The sequence below is a fragment of the Rhineura floridana genome, chromosome 7 (genome assembly GCF_030035675.1).
Source record: "Rhineura floridana isolate rRhiFlo1 chromosome 7, rRhiFlo1.hap2, whole genome shotgun sequence".
In the NCBI taxonomy this organism is placed as follows: domain Eukaryota; kingdom Metazoa; phylum Chordata; class Lepidosauria; order Squamata; family Rhineuridae; genus Rhineura; species Rhineura floridana.
Genome location: NC_084486.1, coordinates 3,757,348 through 3,782,564, shown reverse-complemented (window position 1 = coordinate 3,782,564; position 25,217 = coordinate 3,757,348). Strand labels below are relative to the sequence as shown.

Below are 25,217 nucleotides of genomic sequence, written 5' to 3'. Positions count from 1 at the left end.
GAGGAAGATGGCACCAGGTTGCTGGCATCTTACAAGAAGACCATATTGTTCTTAGTGGGCAGGAAAGCATATCCTGTCCATCAAGACGCTGCTTATAAGGAGGAAAGACAATCTCCAAGTTGACTGGCTGAACAGACATTCTCAACCCCGAGCAAATGGGCTCTCCACATGCTGGTTTAGATCCTCTGATAATTCAGGACTCCGGCATGGCTCCTCTTTGCAACACTTTTCAATGCAAAGGCCAGCGACTTTTTCTCCATGATCAGAAATCAGAGGGCATTGATGCCTTCAACACAGTCTTGCCCAAGGGAGCTTCTGTACGTCTTTCTACCATTGCCACTCCTATCCAAATCTAGCCAAGATCTGAGCTTTGAGTTCAGTCTTAGCCACCTTAAATGGAATCCTGCTAGGTTCTCACATTTATAAAGGCATCTATCACCATCTCTTTATCCACTTTGTCTGCACCATGCATACATTGTATACATTTCTGTCATGTCTCCTTTTACTTGCTTTTTCCCTAAACTATGAAGACCAGGCATTACAAACTTTCTTACATAAGAAACTTGATCCTTCCATCTAGTGCTTGGAAATTCATTTTAAAAAGGAAGTAGTTCCAGTTCCAGTTCCAAAAAAGAATTAGTTCCAGTTCCCTCCAAAAAGGCACCAGTTGGCAGTTCATTCATGTGGTTCTTGGCATTTTTCTTTCAGCTTTCAGAATTTTACAAGTTGCTGTGCTAAAGTATAAAATATACTTAAGAAGACTAAGAATACATCAAAACACACACAGTGTAATATGAACAATTGTTTTATTTATTTTTCCCAACAATTATTATATTTACGCTTAAACAGCAGCATCACTTGTCCGATAGGAAAAAATGGTAAATGCAATGGCACCATTCAAACATCGGTTCACAGACCACTTGAAGCCCAGTTTAAGAACCCCTGCCCTATTTGTATAAATTATTGAATTAAAATGTAAATTGAATTGAATAAAAATCACCCAAAGTTCCACTGCAAAAGGAATTTCATTCATGATTGGTTCACCCAGAAATTCTAGGAACTACTTTCAGGAATAATTCAGAAATTTTTGTTTTTTTTTGTAATAATTTTTATTATTCAAATTTTTATAAAACAAATACAACAAAAACAATACAACAAAAATAAAAAGAAGAACTTGACTTCCGATTTGTTACAGATCAGCTATAAGTATATAATATATATCAAACCTGTCCCCTAAAACATACGAAATTCACTTTTTTCCATAGTCTATCTTAATTAATCGTCAAATCCCATTATCATCATTTCATTTTTTTCTTTCAACAAAAAGTCCAAAAGAGGCTTCCATTCCTTAAGAAATGTATCTGTCGTTTTTTCTCTGAGAAGGCATGTCAATTTGTCCATCTCAACTAAGTCCATTAATTTCAATAGCCATTCTTCCATTGTTGGTATCGATTCCATTTTCCACTTTTGTGCATATAGTAATCTTGCTGCCGTGATCATATATAATATTATTCTTCCATATTTCTTTTCCTTTTGTTTATCCATAAAACCCAATAAAAAAAATTCTGGCTTTGACTGAATATTTATCTTTAAGATTTTTTGCATCATCCTACCTATCTGTGCCCAAAATAATTTTGCCTGTTTACACGACCACCACATATGATAAAAAGATCCTTCTTGTTGTTTACATTTCCAACATACATTAGAAACATTACTATACATTTTTGACAACTTTTCTGGAGTCATATACCAACGATACATCATTTTATAAAATTTTTCTTTAAGATTATAACATAATGTAAATTTCAAACCTTTTTTCCACATATTTTCCCATTGATCCATTTGTAAATTATAACCAAAATTTTTTGCCCACTTAACCATACACTCTTTTACTTGTTCTTCTTCCATGTCCATTTTCAATAAAAAATTATACATTTTTGCAATTATACATTCATCATTTGTACACAAACCTATTTCAAAATCAGATTTATTTATTTCAAACCCATACATTTTCTTGTCCATTTTGTATCTTTCTAACAATTGTAAATAGGCAAACCATTGTGAACTATATCCTTCCTTTATTAGTTGTTCTCTCTCTTTCATTATATATTCTCCATGCACATTTTCTAATAGTTCTTGGTAAGTTAACCATTTCTCTTTTCCAGCGATTTCTCTTCTATAAAATGCTTCTTGACTTGAAACACATAGTGGTATTTTCGAAAAAAACCTTGTTTTATATTTATTCCATATTTTCAACAAAGGACGTCTTATAAAATGATTATTAAAATCCACATTAACTTTTACTTTATCATACCATAGATATCCATGCCATCCCCACTTCAGGTTGTGACCCTCCAAATCCAATAATCTTTTATTCCTCAATACAATCCATTCCTTTATCCAGACTAAGCAACAAGCAGCAAAATAAAGTCTCAAATTTGGTAATCCCAGTCCTCCTCTTTCTTTGGCGTCTTGTAATAATTTAAATTTAACTCTTGGTTTTTTCCCCTGCCAAACAAATTTAGAAATATCTTTTTGCCATTGTTTAAAAGGTAAATCAGAGGATATGACAGGTATTGTTTGAAATAGAAACATCATTCTCGGCAATACATTCATTTTTATTACAGATATTCTACCCATTAATGACAACTGTAATTTATCCCATTTTAACAAATCTTTCTTAATCTCTGTCCATAATTTTTCATAATTATTATGAAACAACTTTGAATTTTTATTTGTCATAATGATACCTAAATATTTCACCTTTTCTTCTATTTTAAAATCTATCTTCTCCATTAACTCTTTTTGATCTCTTAAAGATAAATTTTTCACCAACATCTTCGTTTTTTGGTTATTGATCTTAAGAACACAAGAACATAAGAAGAGCCCGCTGGATCAGGCCAGTGGCCCATCCAGTCCAGCATCCTGTTCTCACAGCGGCCAACCAGGTGCCTGCGGGAAGCCCGCAGGCAGGACCCGAGTGCAAGAACACTCTCCCCTCCTGAGGCTTCCGGCAACTGGTTTTCAGAAGCATGCTGCCTCTGACTAGGGTGGCAGAGCACAGCCATCACGGCTAGTAGCCATTGATAGCCCTGTCCTCCATGAATTTGTCTAATCTTCTTTTAAAGCCGTCCAAGCTGGTGGCCATCACTGCATCCTGTGGGAGCAAATTCCATAGTTTAACTATGCGCTGAGTAAAGAAGTACTTCCTTTTGTCTGTCCTGAATCTTCCAACATTCAGCTTCTTTGAATGTCCACGAGTTCTAGTATTATGAGAGAGGGAGAAGAACTTTTCTCTATCCACTTTCTCAATGCCATGCATAATTTTATACACTTCTATCATGTCTCCTCTGACCTGCCTTTTCTCTAAACTAAAAAGCCCCAAATGCTGCAACCTTTCCTCGTAAGGGAGTCGCTCCATCCCCTTGATCATTCTGGTTGCCCTCTTCTGAACCTTTTCCAACTCTATAATATCCTTTTTGAGATGAGGCGACCAGAACTGTACACAGTATTCCAAATGCGTCCGCACCATAGATTTATACAACGGCATTATGATATCGGCTGTTTTATTTTCAATACCTTTCCTAATTATCGCTAGCATGGAATTTGCCTTTTTCACAGCTGCCGCACACTGGGTCGACATTTTCATCGTGCTGTCTACTACAACCCTGAGGTCTCTCTCCTGGTCGGTCACCGCCAGTTCAGACCCCATGAGCGTATATGTGAAATTAAGATTTTTTGCTCCAGTATGCATAATTTTACACTTGTTTATATTGAATTGCATTTGCCATTTTTCTGCCCATTCACTCAGTTTGGAGAGGTCTTTTTGGAGCTCTTCGCAATCCCTTTTTGTTTTAACAACCCTGAACAATTTAGTGTCATCAGCAAACTTGGCCACTTCACTGCTCACTCCTAATTCTAGGTCATTAATGAACAAGTTGAAAAGTACAGGTCCCAATACCGATCCTTGAGGGACTCCACTTTCTACAGCCCTCCATTGGGAGAACTGTCCGTTTCTTCCTACTCTCTGCTTTCTGCTTCTTAACCAATTCCTTATCCACAAGAGGACCTCTCCTCTTATTCCATGACTGCTAAGCTTCCTCAGAAGCCTTTGGTGAGGTACCTTGTCAAACGCTTTTTGAAAGTCTAAGTACACTATGTCCACTGGATCACCTCTATCTATATGCTTGTTGACAGTCTCAAAGAATTCTAATAGGTTACTGAGACAGGACTTTCCCTTGCAGAAGCCATGCTGGCTCTGCTTCAGCAAGGCTTGTTCTTCTATGTGCTTAGTTAATCTAGCTTTAATCATACTTTCTACCAGTTTTCCAGGGACAGAAGTTAAGCTAACTGGCCTGTAATTTCCAGGATCCCCTCTGGATCCCTTTTTGAAGATTGGTGTTACATTTGCTACTTTCCAGTCCTCAGGCATGGAGGAGGACCCAAGGGACAAGTTACATATTTTAGTTAGCAGATCAGCAATTTCACCTTTGAGTTCTTTGAGAACTCTCGGGTGGATGCCATCCGGGCCCGGTGATTTGTCAGTTTTTATATTGTCCATTAAGCTTAGAACTTCCTCTCTTAAATCCTGCTAATGGTCCAAATTCTTCTAGTTTATCCATCAATACTTTGATTCCTTCCAAGGGATTTTCTAATACAATTATCAAGTCGTCAGCAAATGCTCTCAATTTATATTCCTCTTTTTTATCTTTATTCTCGAAATCCTTTTGTCTTGCCTTATGTCTCTAAGCAGCACTTCTAGAACTAGAATAAGTAAAAGAGGGGACAATGGACATCCCTGTCTTGTACCCTTTTGTATTTCACATGAGTCCGTTAATTCCCCATTGACAATTATCTGTGCCTTCTGTGATGTATAAATCGATCTGATCCATTTTATAAAATTATCTCCAAAGTCCATTTGCTCTAAAACCTTAAACATAAATTTCCAATTCAAATTATCAAATGCTTTCTCAGCATCCAAGAAAATCAAAGCTGCTTGTATGTCATTTCGTTGTTCTAGATATTCCAACACATTCAAAACATTCCTGACGTTATCACGTAATTGTCTTTTAGGTAAAAACCCCGCTTGATCTTCCTGAATAAATTGTTGCAATATTATTTTCATTCTTTCAGCCAAAATCATTGTAAAAATTTTGTAGTCATTATTCAATAAAGATATTGGCCGATAATTTTTTGTTTTGGTTAGATCCTGCTCCTCTTTAGGTATTAATGTTATATTGGCATTTTTCCAACTATCCGGTATCTTCCCCTCTTGTAAAATAGAATTCATTGTATACTGTAAAGGTAATAAAAGTTCCTCCTCCAAGCATTTGTAATACATTGCTGATAGTCCATCCGGTCCTGGCGCCTTTCCTAATTTAATTTTACTTATAGCCTCAGATATTTCTCTTGATGTAATAGGACCATTAATAGCTTGTCTCTGAAAATCTGTAATTTTAGGCGAATTCTGTTTAGATATATACTATTTTTTCAGAGGGAATTTCCTGACACTTGTACAAAGTTGAATAATATTGATGGAAAACCCTTTGGATTTTTACATTGTCTGTCAACATCTCATCTCCTTCTTGTATCTTTAAAATAAGATTTTTTGTCGTTCTTTTCTTAATTTATATGCTAGTAATTTCCCCGGTTTATTTGCAAATTCAAAAGTCCTTTGTTTAGCAAAGTTTAATTTCCTTTCAATTTCTCTAACTGTCAACATTGACACTTGTTTCTGTAACATTTTAATTTGATTTACAGTAGAAGCTTTAGTTGGATTCTTTTTCAATTCTTCCTCTTTTTGTTTTATTTCTTCCAAGATTAATTGCATTTTCTGTTGTTTCTTCTTTTTTATTCAGAATTACATTTAATAAAATATCCCCTCATAAATGCTTTACTTGTATCCCAAACAATATTTTCATCTGTTCCTTTATGTAAATTGTGTTCAAAAAACTCTTTTAATTTCTTCTTACATTCCTGCACTATTTTATCATTCTGTAATAAAGATTCATTTAGTCTCCATCTAAATCCAAGATTTTTTTTTTTAAAAGTCAATATCACTGGATTGTGATCCGAAAAAGTTTTTGGTAATACATCCATCTTGGAAATGTCTTTCACTAAATTTTTAGACATCCAAATCATATCAATCCTTGAAAATGTTTTATGTCTTTCTGAAAAGTAAGTAAATTCCTTTGCATTGTCATTTATATATCTCCAAGCATCCACCAATTCTAAATTTTCCATCAATTCGAAGCAGATCTTCGGCAATTTGCCCTGTGTCTCTTTAATATTTTTCTCAGAAAGTCTATCCATTTTTGGTGAAATTACCCCATTCCAATCACCCATGACACACCAATGTTCATATGCAAACTCTGATAATTTTTCCATAAGTCCAGTATAAAACCTTGTTTTATCTTCATTGGGAGCATAAATGCCCACTATCAAAATTTTTGTACCCTGTATGGTGATTTCAGCTCCCACAAATCTGCCACTATCATCCAATAATATCAATTTAGGAGACAATTGTGAGTTAATATAAAGAACCACACCACTTTTTTTTTTGGATCCTGCCGAAATAAATTCTTCACCCAAATTTTTACAGATTAAATATTTAGAGTCTTTCTTAATGTGAGTTTCTTGTAAACAAATTATATCCAATTTTAATTTTTTCAAATAATGAAATACTTTCTCTTCTGCGACGAATTAGCTCCATTTATATTCCAAGTTAGATATTTGTAATCCATTTTTAAGCATGTATTTTAGAAAAGTCTGTACCTGTTGCTCCCTTTGATTCATCATAATCCTTTTCTTCCTCTACCTGTTTCTGTTGACTTTGTTTCCCAGGAATTATGTCCATGTCTTTGGGTTTATCTTCTTCCATGTCTTTTGAAGCTTTTCTCAAGAAATCCCTTGCTTTTTGAACAGTATTTAATCGATACTTCTGTTGTCTAAATGTAAAAATCACTCCCTCTGGAACATCCCATCTAAATTGAATTTTACATTGTTTAAGTTTTTCTGTGAAGAAAGTGTATTCTTTTTTCTTACGTAGAAGTCTAATAGGAATTTCCTTCATCACCTGTATTTCTTTACCGTCAATTTTGAAGACATTGTTAAAATGATGTTGCAAAACCATATCTCTGGTCCTCTTTTTTAGAAAATAAACAAGCACATCTCTTGGGATTTTTTTCATTGTTGCATATCTGGAATTAATTCTATAAACTTTATCTATTTCAAATTCCATCCGATCTTCGTTCCAGTCCAAGGATTTTACCAAGGCATTAACAATTTTCTCTCTGATATCTTCACCTGTTTCCTCAGGAATTGCACGGAATCTCAAGCAATGTTCTTTATCTCCAAGTTCCATAACAGCAATATAGTCCAATTTTTTTTCCAATTCCACATTTGTAATATCTTTTCTATTCTCTAAGGTTTGCACCTTATCTTTAACATTTTTTACATCCTGTGTTAATTGCCCAATGTTATTTTTAATCTCACCCACTTCTGTTTTGATATGATCTTGAAAATCTTTAAAATCCTTTTTCATATTGCGAAATTCATCTTTAAATTGTTGTCTGTCCTGTTTCATCTCTTGTTTCATCTCTTGTTTAAAATCATTAAACCCCTCCATAATTTTCTGGAACATGTCTATCCCTTCCTGTGTATCAGTTGGACCTCTTCGCTGTAAAACTTTGGCTGCTTTCCTGGTTGTCATTCTTGAAAAAAAAAAACCTTTTCTATTATTAGCCAATGTTCCCAAACTTAGAGGCAAACTGTTTCTTTTTTTCTCCCAGCAACAAAAGAGTTAATATTCCAGGCCTGTTAATATGATCTTAACCAACACGGTTCTTATCTCCAGCACATTCAGGAATGTAAAACAAATCCAGTTCTCAGCATCCAGCAGTTAGTAACATACACGAACAGCAGATTCGTTAAAAAAATAATAATAATCCAAAATAAAAAGGAATAAAAAAATAGTCTCAGATATATTTCCTTCAAATAATCAAATCATCTTATCTAATAAGTTGCCTCTTATCCGTTTTAATCTTTGTAATTCCAGATTTAAGCCAGCTTTTTGTCATAAAAAAAATAAAACAGGTTCTTTGAATTGCTCCCTTCTTCCTTAACTTTATATAAAACGAAAAAAGTGTGACTCACCCAAGTTTCTGAGTTGCTGATTCGTAAACAAGTCTCTTTTACAATAGTAATTTAAGTCAATTGATAAGATTTAGACAGAAGGTTAGCTCGTTAAAAACGTTTTTAAAAGAGAAAGAAAAAACGTCTCGCTTACTTTCAGCACAGCTTGTTGGAAATCCAGACTCCGTCTTCCACTGCTAGATATGCCTTCTTATCTCAGGGGGATTCCTGATCAAATCTAGCAATCTACAGCTCAACGAAGTTCCGTGGATAATCTCTTCGGTTCCCCTTTTATCTTGGAGAACATTTACGCCAGTCAAAAATTCCTCTTGACTGGCTTTTAACTGAAATAAGCTTCCTCTGAGATAGAGCTCACTCAGAGACAACCACCAGCCAGCACTCCTTCCGGGAAGTCAGGAATAATTCAGAAATGTTTGAATTAATTCGGTGAATTAGTTATTCTGACTTAGTACATTCCAAGCACTTCTAGTCATATGACCATTTTGATTGCCTTGTTCTGCATCGTTTCCAACTCTACAATATCCCTTTTGAGGTGCAAAGACCAGTATTATCTCTAAGAAGTTTTTTTGGGGGGTGAAGATAATACATTTTGGGAGGGAGAGGTGGAAGAAAGGTTTGGGTAAAACTTAATACCTTGCCTGTATTCTGCAAAGTGCTGATTCAGTGATGCAATGGATATCAGGATATTCATGTGTGTCTATGGCTTGGAAGAAGCCTAAACGTATGAATTATTTTTATTTTCACTATGTGCTGCAATTTCTTAAGAAAAAACAAGACACCCAACACACTGATTACATGGATGCTTCTAATATTCCTGTATGGGGAAGCAGCAGAATGTTTTTAACTTTTTTTCTTTTCTTGTTTCCTTAGACAATTATTGAGCAAATAGAGCAGCGGTCTGAGAAAATGCCTGAGTAAGTATGCAGAAAGTAAGTCAATGGCAAGGATTGTATTTTGTACCGGAAAATACTGAGCCTAATGTTAGCCCATTTAGTATTCATCTGGTGTGTCAGGCCCCAGTTTAAGGAGTGTTGCAGCAGTGGAATCATAATTTCCTTTTTTGTTTAGAGTACGTTTTTCTTTTTTGAGACAGGCATAGAGAAGGTGGCCAGAGGAAAAGGTAGATGGCCCTCCTATACCTTTAATAGTTGAAGATGGAATTTCAGCATGTCTAGCTTTTCTTACCTCTCCGTGCAAGCTGCATCTATCAAAATTCCATTTTCTATGCAACTGTAAAGGGGGAAGAATCACAGTCTGAAGGGATACAGTCCAGACCCAAGGTTGCCACCTCAGTGATAACTAGCCCTGAATTTTAGTACTTAGAGCTGCAATAAATAGTTGGCTCTAAAATTTAATTCTCCTATGCATGTAGATTCTTATTTATTCTTTTCATTGTGTAGGTACCGGCAGCTGCTAAATGAAATCCATCAATGTTACCTTGACCAGAGGGAGCTCTTACTAGGGCCTAGTATTACTAGTACTGTAAAAGAATTAACTAACCGGAACAACAGAGATCATTGTGCTCTGGTAAGAATCTTTGCTGTGATCTTATGTTTCCTTTTTGAAACTTGGATTCCTTTTGAATTCATTAGAAAAACAATAATTTTGATAAATATTTAACGGTGTAATTTTTTTTAGTTTCAGTGCAATCTGCTGGCTTTTTTTCCTTACTGGAATCGGTGTACCTTGCAGCAGTCTCTGCTTCTCAAAGCCATCCTGATAAAAAAAAATCCCCCCCACTCCCAAATCCCCCAAAATAATGAAATCAAAATTGCCCAAGGAGCTTTTATTTTACCTGCAATAGATTGGATTATCACAGTTGAGAATCCTTTTTAGTATGTTTTGGAACAACCCAGATATAAATATCATTGGCTGAGCTTAAATACTTAAATCAGTTCTGTCTTTCTTTCTAAATATATGTGGACTGCCATTTGCTAACTATGATTTCAGGTACGAAGTGGCTGTGCCTTTATGGTCCACGTGTGCCAGGATGAACATCAGCTGTATGATGAGTTCTTCACAAAATCAACACCAAAACTGGAGTGGGTAGCGCATATGATGTCTCATTTTGTTGCACTAAACCTTGATGACACTGTTCACTTAAAGATGTATTGAAGTCTGTTCAGGCATTTGCTTCAATATGCAAGCATTAACCTTGAGGATAGGCATGCATTTGCAAGTCCCCTGGCATGTGGGCTTCTTTAAATGCACATTTAGTATGAAGGCTTGCAGAGGGTGTATAAGCACATTCTGTTGCATATACTTCAAATGTTATCTGAAATTGGAAACTCATGAAGTGTTAAATCCAGACTTAGTCATGCTTAGAGTAAAGTAGACCCACTGAAATCAATGAGACAAAACTTGAATCATGACTAAGTCTGTACCAATCCAAAGTGTAGAGACTTGATTAGCCATTGTTGTTGAATGGCTAGCCAACGTACTTTTTTTTTTTTTTTTGCCACTAGTAGAGCTCAGTTGGCTGAGTGGCTTTTATTGTAAAAGATTAATTTTGTTGCTCCATTGCTTTTTGAAATATTAGGATCATTGTCCAAAAGACTTCTGTCTCACAGTATGGAATGCCTTTTCCAAGGTTTGTGCCTTGCATGACATGTACTTGCATCATCTAAAAACAACATTAGATGCAGATTTGATCAGCTAGTCAATCATATAAATTTTAATTGATTAATAGGCTGGTGCTTGAGTTTTTAGCAATACATAAGCCATATAAATGTAATTAATAAATGAAAATATTTTAGCTTGTCACATGGCTTTTTAATCAGTTGATAGTATTAGTTACTTTTATTGCAGAATGTTGAAATTTTGTGTTTGACAGCTTTTGGTAAGAAGTAGAAGACTGAATTCCCCTCATACTAGTGGTATTCACTGCATAGTCCAGATAACAAGTTATGTTGGTTTAGCGTATCAGCTGCTACTGCCATAATGGAGACATGAGTCACTATGACAATCCTTATGGTCCCATGCTGGATTTGTTTTTCTGTCTTTCAGTGAACTTCTGGAGAAGTTATGCCTGTCATTATATGATGTCTTGAGGCCATTGATCATTCATGTAATTCACTTAGAAACTTTGTCTGAGCTCTGTGGGATTCTCAAAAATGAAATGCTTGAAGATCATGTCCAAAACAATGGTAACTGTAAAAATAAGATTTTAAAATCAAACACTTGATCAAAATTAGAACATATCTTTTTAAGAGACGAATGGTGTGTGTTCAGAGTACATAGAATTTGCCATCTATGCTTTTTCGTCTTATACATATGCCTCTTAAACGGAAACTTCCAATATTATAATCTGATCATACAAATGCCAAGTTCTTGTTAAGCCATGTTGTGACTAGTTCTGCCAAGCGTTATTTCTTGCTAACTGATGTGTTATACAACAGTTTGAAATAACCAGCCCAATGCCCAAAATCAGTTACAGTGGACTCCTGAAAACTAGGACTTTCATGCATGATTGAAATGAGAACTAACCATGGAAGACGAGGAAATGTAAGGCACAGAATTACTTTTGCCTAGATAGGGATAGAAGCAAGGAAGATAAGCTCACTTTTTTGCTTACTCCAAAGGAAATTCCGATGTTGCAGAATTGAGTATAGAGATAAAGCTGTGAAGTGGGGGAGGGCAAAGACTTCCAACAGCCTAAGCTGATGGGTTGTATTTCTCAGTCACCTGTAATGTACATTGGCTTTAGGTTTGTTTGGTTTTGCCCAATGTTACCATCTGCAGTAGTTCAAATGTGCCAAAGTTTACAAGGTGCATAATATTTCTAGGAAAACTGCCTTCTGATGTCAGGTAGATAATAGACATTGCTCCAGTGAACACATTTTATTACCCATATATCCTTTTTCCAGAGCCATTTGATTGTAATGGTGTTGTGACTAGGTGTTTATTTTCATTCTTTGTTTTCAGCTAAAGGGCTTAGGGAAAATACCTTCCCCATTCTGCAAAAATAAAAAAATAAAACTTTTTAAATGGAGGATTATATCTGAAGAATCTATACATTTCTGGCTATCAGTGAAAACTTATAAATCTTTTATGCTTTGGATTGCTTAGTAATGTTAGAAAGATTCTTTGAGCTTGGTTTGGTTTTTGTACACTATTGATCATAACTACTGAACAAGTTGTGCAGTGAATGTGTTTGGAAATCAGAGTAACACAGCCTAATCAATTGTGTCTGAACAAGATACCATTTTTTTTAAAAAAATGTTTCTTGATTAGGATCTAAAGTGTGTTATTTCAATGGATGTGTAGGTGGGTTGGAGTTGCAACAGCTAAAATCAAATAGTCTTTATATCAAAGTGAAAATTCATCTGAAAATTCACAGTGATTTTTTAAAAAAAATCTGGATAGAAATGACTGTTAATTTTATGATATCTGTGCATCTTTTCGTAACTCCTTTTGTTAAGGCTTTGGGCATAAACTAAAGTTTGATGAGGGGAGATTAATGATTTTAAGTTGATACATTTTTTCTAACAGCAGAACAACTGGCTGCTTTTGCTGCTGGAGTTAAACAGATGTTGGAGGATGTCCAAGAGCGTCTGGTCTACAGAACACACATCTACATTCAGACTGACATTATAGGCTACAAACCTGCCCCAGGTGATCTTGCCTATCCTGCTAAGTTGGAAATGATGGAGGTAAGGGTTTGTCTGCATTTGTCTGATTCTGAATGGGCACACCCCTTGGGTAACTAAGCCATCCACAGACCCATTGAACTCAGTGGATTTCCATATTTTAGAAGGGCCCCAAAATATGGAGAAGCAACAAACAAAATAATAGGAACTGCAAAAAAAAGTGAAAATCACATATAAAAATGATTTATGAAATAGTAAGACAAAACTACATGTGAACTAAACATATTTCGTAAGTATAAGCAGTAGCCCATGTTGTGTAACAATTTTTCCAGACACTTCAAATTGTGATGAGTAGATCTCCTGGATTGCATCCTCTTTCATGCTTCATCAGAACAAATGGAGAATTTCTCACACGTGGCAGCTATAAACCTCCATATAGCCTGTTATTTGACTTTTCAAAACTGTGTTAATCTTTTCTTTAGATTTTTGGGGTTCTTGTGATTTTTGTTTGTTACTTTTCTATTCAGAGCATGCCTTAGTCATTTATCACCCATTGTATATAGTGAAAAATAACTGCACATTTCTAAATATGGAATTGTGGCCCAAATCATAGGTGGAGGGAATCCAATTACACAATGTACTTAGACTTTCAGAAACCTTTTGATAAAGTCCCTCACCAAAGGTACCTCCTGCGTAAGCTTTGCAGTCGTGGAATAAGAGGAGAGGCTCTCTTCTGGATCAGTCACTGGTGAAGAAGCAGAAAGCAGGCAGTAGGGATAAAAGGGCAACTCACCCAGTGGAATAGATGTAGGAAGTGGAGTTCCTCAAGGACCAGTATGGGGACCTATGCTTTTTAACTTGTTCATAAATGATCCAGAGTTAGGGTTGAGCACATTTGCTGATGATGCCAAATTATTTAAGGTGATTAAAGCAAAAAAGGAGGATGGCAGTTGTAAAAAGGGTGGATTCCATGCCACGGATTGAAAATGAAACTGCCAATAACAATGCCACTATACAAATCTCTGATGCAACCGGACTTGGAATACTGGGTACAGGAATACCTCGCATTAACGTACTCAATGGGACCAGAGCGAGTACGCAAACCGAAAATGTCCTTAAAGTGAAGCACTACCTTTTAAAACTTTTTTTCCTCTCCTTCATGCGGAGCCTGAAAGCCCCGCGCTAAAGCCTCTGCTGCCGCGCCTCTCAGCTAATCGCGATCGCGCCTCCCAGCTGATTTGCGGTGACGCGATTGCATCTATTTCCACCCCCATGTGCTAAAGCCTCTGTTGCTGCGCTGCCGTGCCTCTCCCTAACCCTGACCATAACCCTGTAAGTGGTTTGCTAGCTGTGTTTCTGGAGAAATACAGGCATATGGAGCATGTACGTTATAGCGAGGCGACTTTAAGTGAAGCGACGTTAAGCGGGGTATGCCTGTACAGTGCTGGTTGCCTCACCTCAAAAAGGATATTGTAGAGCTGGAAAAGAAGAAAAAGGGCAACCCAAGATGATCACAGGGATGGAGCAACTCCCCTGTGAGGAAAGGTTGCAACATTTGGGGATTTTTAGTTTAGAAAAAAGGCGTGTAAGAAGTGACATGATAGAGGTGTATAAAATTTTGCAGTGGAGTAAATGGATAGTTTTTCTTCCTCTGATTTCCTATAGAAAACCACTAAAATGGCAAAGTAAATAAAACATACTTAAAGTGATTCTCTGAACTATATCAATTGTCTAAATAATGTTGCTTCCTCCCTGCTAAAACAAGATGAGCACAGCACATGTCTTGTTTCTGTTCTTTGGACTGATTGCAGGTGTTGCCACCACTTACCATATGCTCAGAGGCACATGTTACCAAATTCTTGCAAGCTACACAGGAAGTGGATTGGACTGTGAAAGACCAACCCAAATTGTGTTTGCATTTTGACAAATTTGTAGGGCAGTACAATATCTCAGAGAGAAGGTCAGGTCTCCTGCTCCCCTGGTGCATTTACTATAGCTGCCCAATTTCCCTGCGTTTTAAACTTGGATAGAAATATCTGTGGACTATAGGTATGTTCTTAAACCGCAGGGTTTTTTGCCTATTAGTGAATTTCTCTGCTTTTTAATCCGAGAGGTAAGAAATGGGATCCTGTGCAAGCTTGCTGAGAATGGGTTGATCATTGCATGCTTACTGAGTTCAGTGGGATTTACTCCCCTGCAATCCTGCTTAGGATAGGTGAAACTGACCACAGGGGATGGGGAGGAGAGGAGGAGGAGGGAGGGTGGCGGGGAGGAGGGGGATGGGAGCAGGCAGGAGGGGGAGGGTAGGAGAATGACAGGTTTGATCATTTGCATGTTTATAGAGTTCACTGGGATTCACTCCTGTGCAATCATGCTTAGGATAGGTAAAACTGACTGGGGGTGGTGGGAGGGAGGGTTGGAGTGGGCAGGGGAGGAGGAAGGGAGAGGAAAAGGGAAGTAGGGGAAAGGCAGGTCTGATCATTTGCATGCTTATTTATTTCAATGGGATTTACTCCTATAAGTCGGAATCGACTTGAAGGCAGTCCATTTCCTTTTCAATCATGGTTAGGATAGGTAAGACTGACCATGGAGGAGGAGCAGGGGGAGGGAAGAGGGAAGGAGAAAAGGACAGGAGAGGGGAGCGGAAGGAGGGGATTGGAGGGGGAGGGACAAAGGAAGGGGCAGGGGAGGGCAGGTTTGATCATTTGCATGCTTATTGAGTTCAATGGTATTTACTCTTGTGCAATCATGCTTAAGATAGGTAAAACTGACCAGGGGGAGGGGGAGGGGGAGGGAAGGGGGAGGAGGGAGGGCATAGGAGGGAGGAGAAGGAAGGGTGGGTTTGATCAGTTGCATAATTTTTGAGTTGAATGGTATTTATTTCTGCACAATCATGTTTGAAAATGGAAATGGACTGCCTTCAAGTCGATCCCGACTTATGGTGACCTTATGAATAGGGTTTTCATGGTAAGCGGTACTCAGAGGTAGTTTACCATTGCCTTCCTCTGAGGCTGAGAGGCAGTGACTGGCCCAAGGTCACCCAGTGAGCTTCATGGCTGCGTGGGGATTCAAACGCTGGTCTCCCAGGTCTTGGTCCAATACTGACCCAGGGGAGGGGCAGGGAGGGGAGGAGAGTGGTTGGATGGGCACTGGGCAGAGGAGAAGTCCCTTTCCAAAGGGAAAACATTGTGAACAGTATAATTGCTTTTCAGCTTTCCCCCCACCTTTTTATTCTACAGCAGGCACACGTAGCCTCCCACCCAAATTTAAACCAAAGCAATCCCTGGCCACATCCACACCAGACCTTTATTTCACTGTAGATAGTCATAGCTTCTCCCAAAGAATCCTACACTTCCCAGGATTCTCTAAGGGAAGCCAGGACTGTCTCGCGTGAAATCAAAGTCTGGTGTGGGTGTGGCCCCCTGATTAGGCAATCCAAGCATCTGTTAGTCTGGCTTTTTTTACTGAGCATGCCTGACATTATCATTCAGTTCAATGCAAAATTTATTAAATTAATTAAAAATCAGGCAGGCATTTTTTAAACTTTTAAACTGTAGAAGATGAAGGTCAGAGTACGGGGCAAGGTCAGTAACAGGATTACAGGTACTCTGTGAACATGGCTGATTTTTAAAGAATTGCAACAGATTATGAGAACTCAGAAAAAAGTCCAAAAGAGGTCTGTTTTTTCCCTCTCTTTAGACTTTGAACTGTCGATTCTTTCTGACTGTTTTGTGTATCGCCATGAAAATGGAGAGGGTTGTTAAGCAAGCATTCTGAGTTCAGGACTATAAGTTTTGTAAGGTTTTATTTTGAAATGAGTTTATGGGAAGCATCAGAATGGCATGGGGGTATTTTCAATTTAACATTGCAGAATGTGAAAAATCCATGCTGGCTGTAGTATAAAGCCACTCTCGTGGCTGTGTAATTAGTCTTATTGTCCATTAATTCAGTGGCTGCTAGCCATGATGGCAATGTTCTACCTCCATTATTGAAGGCAGTATGCTTCTTAATACCAGATGCTGGGAGTCACAGTTGAGGAGAGTGCTCTTGCACTCAGGCCCTGCTTGCAGGCTTCCCGTAGGTATCTGGTGGATGACTATGAGAACAGGATGCTGGAGGAGATGGACCTTTGGCCTGACCCAGCAAGACTCTTCTTATGTCCTTACCACGCTCCGCTAGGGGAGCTGCAACATTCTGGATAATCAAACGTAGAGCTTCCAGCAAGGAGGTGCACAAGGCCTTCCTGTTTTTTCCTCCATATTTTCACTAAGCATTTTAAAATCAATGTAAAGCTATCCATTGAAGACTTCAGGAGCACATTCATTGGTCCAGACCACATTCTAATCCTAAATCCAGACAACACATGTACCCTCCCTGTGCAATTGAAGCAGTGCTCTGTAAATCTCCAGTGTCTGGAACACTAGATGGTGATGAAGGAGAACATTTTTACCTGTGAACTCTCATTCTACTCATTCGCCAGACAGTGATCCAATATCCACCCAGTTTATGGTAGACTAGAGATGGGGAACCTCCATCTTATGGGTCAATCTTGGCCCGCCAAAGGTCCAATTTGTCCTGTGAGGCCATTTTCCCCAAACCATGCCCACTTGTTAGTCAGCTGATGCATTGAGCAGGGGGTTGAACTTGATGGCCATATAGGCCCCTTCCAACTCTATGATTCTGATGACACAAGCTGATGGGCAGGAAGATGTAGTTCAGTTCAGCCCTGGCTGTCCATGGTTGTTACAGCAGCAAACAGGCACTTGCAGCCAAAGCAGAATTGAATCTATCCACTCGTCAGCTGACAAATTTCACTTCTGACGTACCTATGTATTGCAAGAAGTTATAAAGACATGAAAGGTAGGGAAAAGTATGTTAAGGTGATCTCTTTCATTTGATGGAGTAATAGGGTTGCTAATTTAGCCACCAAACCCAGTTGTAAATAACATACCCAGAGTCTTGCAGAACTTATGGAATATGCAGGACTGGTCACTCATTTTCCTGTTAATACAGGAATTGTGTCATACTTGGCTCTACTTTCCTAGAAAGGTTTTTAATTGCTGTGAATCATCCTGTGCTGCATCAAGCGTAGCATTGTTTCTTCACTTTTCTCCTGAGAGTTAGGCTAAGCATCGTTCTTCTGCAAATCAGCGGGAAATACTGCAGTGGATACATAATTGGTTTTTTTTGCAACCTCTGCTTTTCTTGACAGCAAATTGCACAAAGCCTGAAAGATGAAGAGAGGAAGTTGCCTGCAGATGCTTCATTTTCAGATATGAAGCTGGAAGACCTAGAGAGCTGTAGTATGGTAAAACTTGGTATGTGTTTGTTTAAAGTAATTTCTACTTGTATAATGTGCTATTAATAATTGTATTTGCCTATGGCTTTTCAGTATTTAGAGAGCTCTCAAGAGAGAAGCTAACATAAAATGAAGTATTCAATATTTTTAATAAGGATCAGCTTTTTGATAGTTTCATCCTCAAACTTGTAGCTGTTACTGCTTGTAGGTGTTATATTCTGAAAGTTGTTTGACATGATTCCTGTTACATAGCAGTTGGTTGCAAAGAGGCCTCACAAGATAGACTTCTTGGGTCCTACCTGGCAGCTCAGTCCTAAATACGTTATCCAGTGGTTCTGGGATGGTGCAGTCTTTAGTTCCAGGAAATACTTCCTCTTAGTTGACTGTCAGGCCCATTCACAGGTGCATTGCCAAAGAGGGCCTTCACCTCTGTTCCCAGACTGGTCTTGCCTGGTTAACAGGCGGCAGGGTTTTGGCATTACTCATATATGAAACATTACAGCTGGATCCCACAGCATTCCTAACATGAAAGTGGCCTTTCCTAATCTGGTACAATTTCCCATGCTTGGCTTTTCCCCCTTCAGCTGGCACTGAAATGAAGGAGGCTGCTGACTGTAGACGTTTTGCTCCACACCTTCCCTCACCTTTTTGCCTTTTGTGTCTTCCAGGAGAGACACAAAGAACAGGCATACCCCGCTTTAACATACGTAATGGGACCGGAGCGTGTATGTAAAGTGAAAATGTACTTAAAGTGAAGTGATTATCTATGCATGTACTGCACTGCAATCGCCACTAGTTGGCAGCGGTGTCATGCCATTAAGTGTCCGTTATTGCAAAGCGCGTATGTTAAAGTGGGGTATGGTGGCGTATGGAGCATGTACTTTATAGCGAGGCGACTTTAAGTGAAGCGACTTTAAGCGGGGTATGCCTGTAGTTGCTTGGCCGCAGTGACCCAATTCTGTGTCACTCAGCCACACTACATGATGTTTCATAGACTCATTTTGAATGCTGCACAGGAGGCAAACAGTGGGAATCAGTCTCCTTAATCATAATCTGGGGGATCAGTACGCAATGTGGTTGCTCCTGATGTTCAGTTGAAATCTGGTTTCCTGAAACCTGAGCCCATTATTCTGTCCTGCACTCTGGGACGATCAAGAAGAGATCCTGGCCCTCCTCTGTGTAGCAGCCTTTAAAGTAAAACAGTTCTATCATATCCCCCTTCAATCTCCTCTTCTAAAGGCGAAACATGCCCAGTTATTTCAGTCTCTCCTCATAGGGCTTTGTTTCTAGTCCCTGGATCATCCTTATTGCCTTACTATGAACCTATTCCAGTTTGTCTGCATCTTTCTTAAAGTGTGCTATCCAGAACTGGATGCAGTACTCAAGATGAGGCCTAACCAGTGCCAAATAGAGGGGAGCCACCAGTAATGCAGCCTAAGATAGCATTTGCCTTTTTTGCAGCTACATCACACTGTTGGCTTATATTCAGCATCAACAGCAATTCTAAGATCCGGCTTGCATGTAGTATTGCTGAGCCAAGTATCCCCCATCTTATAACTGCATTTGGTTTCTTCTTCCTAGATGTAGAACTTTGCACTTATCCCTGCTAAATTTCATTCTGTTGTTTTCAACAAAATGCTCCAGCCTATCAAGATCACTCTGAATTTTGTTTCTGTCTTCCAGGATATTAGCTATTCCTCTCAATTTTGTATCATCTACAGATCTGATAAGCATTCCCTGCACCTCCTCACCCAAGTCATTAATAATAATGTTGAAGAGCACTAGGGCGAGGACCGAGTCCTGCAGTAACCCGCTCGTTACTTCCCCCCAGTTTGAGAAGGATCTGTTGATTAGCATTCTGTAGCCAACTGTACGATTCTGTAGCCAACTGTGGATCCACCTGATAGTTGTTCCATCCAACCCACATTTAGCTAGCTTGCTAATCAGAATACCGTGGGGCACTTTGTTAAAAGCTTTGCTGAAGTCAAAATATATTATGTCCACAGCATTCCCACTATCTACCAGGAAGGTTAGCTGATCAAAAACTGAGATAATTAGTCTGGCAGGATTTGTTCTTGATAAATCCATGTTGGCTTCTAGTAATCATTGCATTGTTTTCAAGGTGCTTACAGACTGACTGCTTTAAAATCTGCTCCAGGATTTTCCCAGGGATTGATGTCAGGCTGACTGGTCTGTAGTTCCCAGGTTCCTCCTTTTTGCCCTTTTTGAAGATAGGGACAACATTAGCCCTCCTCCAGTCATCCGGCACTTCACCCATCCTCCACAATTTCGCAAATAAAATAAACAGCGGTTCTGAGAGTTCTTCAGTCACTTCCTTCATTACGCTAGGATGCAGTTTATCAGGTCCTGGAGATTTGAAGTCGTTCAAAGATATTAGGTATTCCTTGTCCATTTTGTCTATCAACCTCAAGCCGCAATCCTGCCCCTTGAGCTTGTACTTCATGTTTGCTAGGAGGGTAATAGCCCCTCTTTTGGGAGAAGACTGAGCCAAAGTAGAATTGAGCACTTCTGCCTTTTCCTTGTCATATGTTATCGTTTTGTCATCCTCATTGAGTAGCTGAACCACCATTTCTTTCCTCTGTTTTTTAATATGGATATACCTGAAGAAAGCTTTTTTTGATGCTTTTAGCATCCCTCACTAACGTCACCACATCCTCACCTTTAGCCTTCCTGATGCCATCCCTGCAATTCTGTGCTACCTGCCTGTATTCTTTTTTGGCCTAGCCATCCTTCCACTTCCTATATATGTCCTTTTTTGTTTTCAGGTCATTTTTTTTGTGTGAAGTCACATTGGCTTCTTCTGCTCTCTGCCACCTTTTTGCCTTGATGTGCCTTTAGAATTTGCTTTTTTAGAAACTTTCACCCATCTTATACTCCTTTTCTCATTAGAGTCACCTGCCATGGGACTTTACTTACCATTATTCTGAGTTTATTAAAATCAGTTTTCTTGAAATCCAGGGAATGCTTATGGCTACTCTCAGCTTTTACTTTCTTTAAAATCAAGAACTCAAGTATAGTGTGGTCACTCTCCTCGAGTTCTTGTAACTGCCGCTTCATCCACCAAGTCATCTGTATTGGTTAGAATCAAGTCAAGAATAGCTGATCCTCTGGTTGTTTTCTACACTTCCTTTGTGGGAGAAAGTTATCTCCAACACAAGTCAGGAATTTCTTGGAGAGGCCGTATTTGGCAGAATTTGTCTCCCAACGGATATCAGGTAATTGAAGTCCCCCATTACTACTACATTATGCCTCCTAGACACATTTTCATTCATTGACATAGTGTTTTCATTCATATGAGTCTAAGGTCTCATAATATGAGTCTAGGGTCCCTTCATCATATGCCTAACTCAGGGTCCATTACTTCTTTTTTATTCTAGCTTCTTTCTCGCATGCAGAAATTAGAAATACTGGACTCATAACAAAATATTGGTGAAAACATCCAAAATTAGAACACTGACTGGACTTTGGGCACAGATGGAGCTTACAGTGCCAGATCAACCATTAAGCATGATGGTAATCTCATCTGAGTTACTGAGTAGGGTTCCACCTGATTTTTTTCAGAGGTACCTTCTACCTCCAAGCTTGGGATTTCAGATCCAGTATGCCTACAAAGTTAGGTCACTTAGGACATTTGGATATCACTACATGGATGTCTGTTCCCAACCAGAGTCAGTGTAGGAATCCCACGAGAGAGCCACTGAATGTCCTCCTTTAGGCTTGATATCTGGCTTTTTGAAGCCAGGATGCTGTGCCATAACCAAGAAAGCATCAGCAACCGACTTTGAAGACCTTCCAAGCATAACAAGGGACTAACAGTTCCTGTGCATTAGGGCAGCAAGGCTACAAAGCCTATACTGTTCACCACAGAGGCATGAGGTCTTTTATTCTTCAGTAGGAAGTCAGCAAGATAATAATCAAGGTGGTAGCAGATTTTGCTATCTTTCCAGCATTCTGCACTGTAAGAATATTAGTCTGCTCAGGTAATCATATACACTTTCAGTGAGTCTATACCCATGCATTCAAAAAGGTAGTATTAAGCTCCAGACACCCATTTTTTAATATTACGTACACACACAACAAAGCATGCACATGGTCCCTTGGCACACTCACAGCCCCTTTTAAAGCTCTTGGTTCAGCTCTTCCCATGTAGGAAAAGTGATTATCCTTTAAGTGAGTTCAGATTAGTATAATGGGTAGAGTGTGAATCTTAACTATCATAACAGGAATAGCTTAATTTCTGTTGTCTATGCTCTGGTAACCTCTAGGTTAGATTACTGCAGCGTGTTATATGTGGGGCTGTCTTTGAAGATGGCTCGGTAACTGCAGCTAGCAAGATGGTCTGACACATAACACCATGTGTCATAGCATATGACATTAATTCGTTTCCAGGGCCAACTCAAAGTGCTAGATTTTAGCAAGCTCAGGGAAATGATGGGTAGGATCCCGTGGCTAGATAGACTAAAGAAAAAAGGAGCCCAAGAAGCGTGGGAGTTCATGAAGAACGTATTACAAAAAGTGCAATCGCAAACAATTCCAAAGAGGAAGAAAAACCGAAGACATCGGAAAAAGCCAATGTGGCTACACGGAAGACTGGTGGAGGAGGTAAAAGTAAAAAAGAGCATGTATAAAGAATTGAAGGAAGGACGCATCACCAAGGAAGAGTACCGACGAGCGGCTCGGGCTTGCAGGAATAGCGTAAGGAAAGCTAAAACCCAGAATGAGCTGAGGCTGGCGAGGGAAGCGAGGAACAACAAAAAGGGTTTTTTCAGATATGTTTGAAGCAAGAGAAAGACCAAGGAAACGGTGGGAGTGCTGCTCAATGAGGATGGCAAAATGTTGGCCGATAACAAGGAAAAGGCAGAACTGCTCAACGCCTATTTTGCCTCCGTTTTCTCCCCAAAAGGGAACAGTGTGCAACCTTCCATCGGTAGCAATCTCAGTAAGGGGTTGGGATTGCAGTTCGAGATTGATAAGGAGATAGTCAGGAAATACCTAGTTAACCTAAATGAGTTCAAATCTCCAGGGCCTGATGAACTGCATCCCAGAGTATTGAAGGAACTTGCTGATGTACTCTCAGAACCTCTTGCCATCATCTTTGAGAAATCCTGGAGAACGAGAGAGGTGCTGGATGATTAGACACGGGCAAACGTCGTCCCGCTCTTTAAAAAGGGTAAAAAAGAAGATCCGGGGAATTACAGGCCGGTCAGTCTGACTTCAATACCAGGAAAGATATTAGAACAGATAATAAAAGAGTCCATTGGCAACTATCTAGATGACAATGCTGTGATTAGTAGGAGCCAGCATGGGTTTCTCAAGAAAAAATCCTGTCGAACTAATATCATCTCTTTATTTGATCGGGTCACTAGCCTAGTAGATGGTGGAAATGCTGTAGATGTCATCTATCTAGATTTCAGCAAAGCGTTTGACAAAGTCCCCCACGACCTTTTGATTAGCAAACTCGTCAAATGCGGACTACATGGAAATACTGTCAGGTGGATTCACAACTGGTTGGAAAACCGTACTCAAAGAGTGGTCATCGGTGGCTCTGCTTCAGACTGGAAGGAGGTTTTGAGTGGAGTGCCACAGGGTTCTGTCCTGGGGCCGATACTCTTCAACATTTTTATCAATGACTTAGATGATGGGGTGGAGGAAAGCCTTATGAAGTTTGCAGATGATACGAAACTGGGAGGGATAGCTAACACAATGGAAGACAGGAATAAAATCCAAAGGGACCTGGATAGACTAGGAAATTGGGCTGAAATTAATAAAATGACATTCAATAAAGAGAAATGCAGGATTCTGCATTTAGGCCACAAAAACAAAATGCACGGGTACAGGATGGGAAATACCCGGCTTAGCAGTAGTGCGTGTGAGAAGGACCTTGGAATTGTAGTGGATCGCAAGTTGAACATGACCCAGCAGTGTGATGCTGCGGCAAAAAAGGCAAATGCGGTTTTGGGCTGCATAAACAGAGCTATAGTTTCCAGGTCGAGGGAAGTAATAGTCCCACTATATTCTGCATTAGTCAGGCCTCATCTGGAATACTGCGTTCAGTTCTGGGCGCCTCATTTTAAGAAAGATATAGACAAGTTAGAGCGGGTTCAGAAGAGGGCGACAAGGATGATAGCCGGTATGGAGAACAAGTCTTATGAGGAAAGGTTGAAGGAACTTGGCATGTTCAGTCTGGTGAAGAGAAGGCTGAGGGGTGACATGATTGCACTCTTTAAGTACCTGAAGGGCTGTCACATAGAGGAGGGTACAGATTTGTTCTCTGCTGCCCCAGAGGGTAGGACTAGGTCTAATGGTTTTAAGTTGCAGGAGCGTAGATTCAGATTGGACATTAGAAGGAACTTCTTGACAGTAATGGCAGTTCGGCAATGGAACCGACTGCCTAGGGAGGTGGTGGGATCCCCTTCGCTGGATGTCTTCAAGCAGAGGCTGGACAGCTATCTGCGGGAGAAGCTCTAGCTGTGGATTTCCTGCTGTGAGCAGGGGGTTGGACTCGATGGCCTACAAGGCCCCTTCCAACTCTATGATTCTATGACCTATTAAGCTTTATGTGGCTCAGGACCCTAATATCTCAGTTTGCCTCCCTCCATATGAACCAACCCAGAACCTGTATTTGTCATCTAAGGCCCTTCTCTGTGTGCCCCTGAGGGTGCTGAATAATAATAATAATAATAATAATAAACTTGATTTCTACCCCGCCCTTTTTCCAATAGGACTCAGAGCGGCTTACAACTAAAAACAACACCAATTAAAACATACAGAGTATACTATTAAAAAAGAATTAAACTATGAGAAACATTAAAACCATAAAACATAGGTTAAAAACAGTGGACAATTTAAAATAATAAAATCATATAATGTAATCACCAAACCTATGACATTTAATCCTGGTCGTTCTCTATCCCAAATGCCCGTTGAAATAAAACAGTCTTTACTTGTCGCCGGAAAGACGGCAAGGAGGGAGCTGATCGCACCTCACTCGGAAGGGGGTTCCACAGCGCCTAGAGGCGGCCACCGAAAAGGCCCTATCTCATGTCCGCGTCATATGTGTTTGCGAAGGTGTGGGGAACACAAGAAGGGCCTCACCTGAAGATCTCAAATCCCGGACAGGTTCATGTAGGGAGATACGATCTGTCAAATAGCCT

The 25,217-nt window shown here is 39.4% G+C and overlaps 1 protein-coding gene across 3 annotated transcripts in view; it reads left to right on the top strand.

The window, feature by feature from the left end:
- The window catches only part of COG3 (component of oligomeric golgi complex 3), a 115,779-nt gene that overhangs the window by 46,801 nt on the left and 43,761 nt on the right, over positions 1-25,217 (top strand). For all 3 annotated transcript variants that reach the window (XR_009763878.1, XR_009763877.1, XM_061634728.1), the window contains exons 9-14: positions 9,025-9,068; positions 9,555-9,681; positions 10,105-10,196; positions 11,161-11,300; positions 12,646-12,806; positions 17,956-18,061. Coding sequence is in view for 1 of the 3 variants with exons in the window: in XM_061634728.1 (XP_061490712.1) it covers positions 9,025-9,068; positions 9,555-9,681; positions 10,105-10,196; positions 11,161-11,300; positions 12,646-12,806; positions 17,956-18,061 (670 nt within the window). In the remaining 2 variants the exon portion in view is untranslated. The remainder of the gene's footprint in view (positions 1-9,024; positions 9,069-9,554; positions 9,682-10,104; positions 10,197-11,160; positions 11,301-12,645; positions 12,807-17,955; positions 18,062-25,217) is intronic.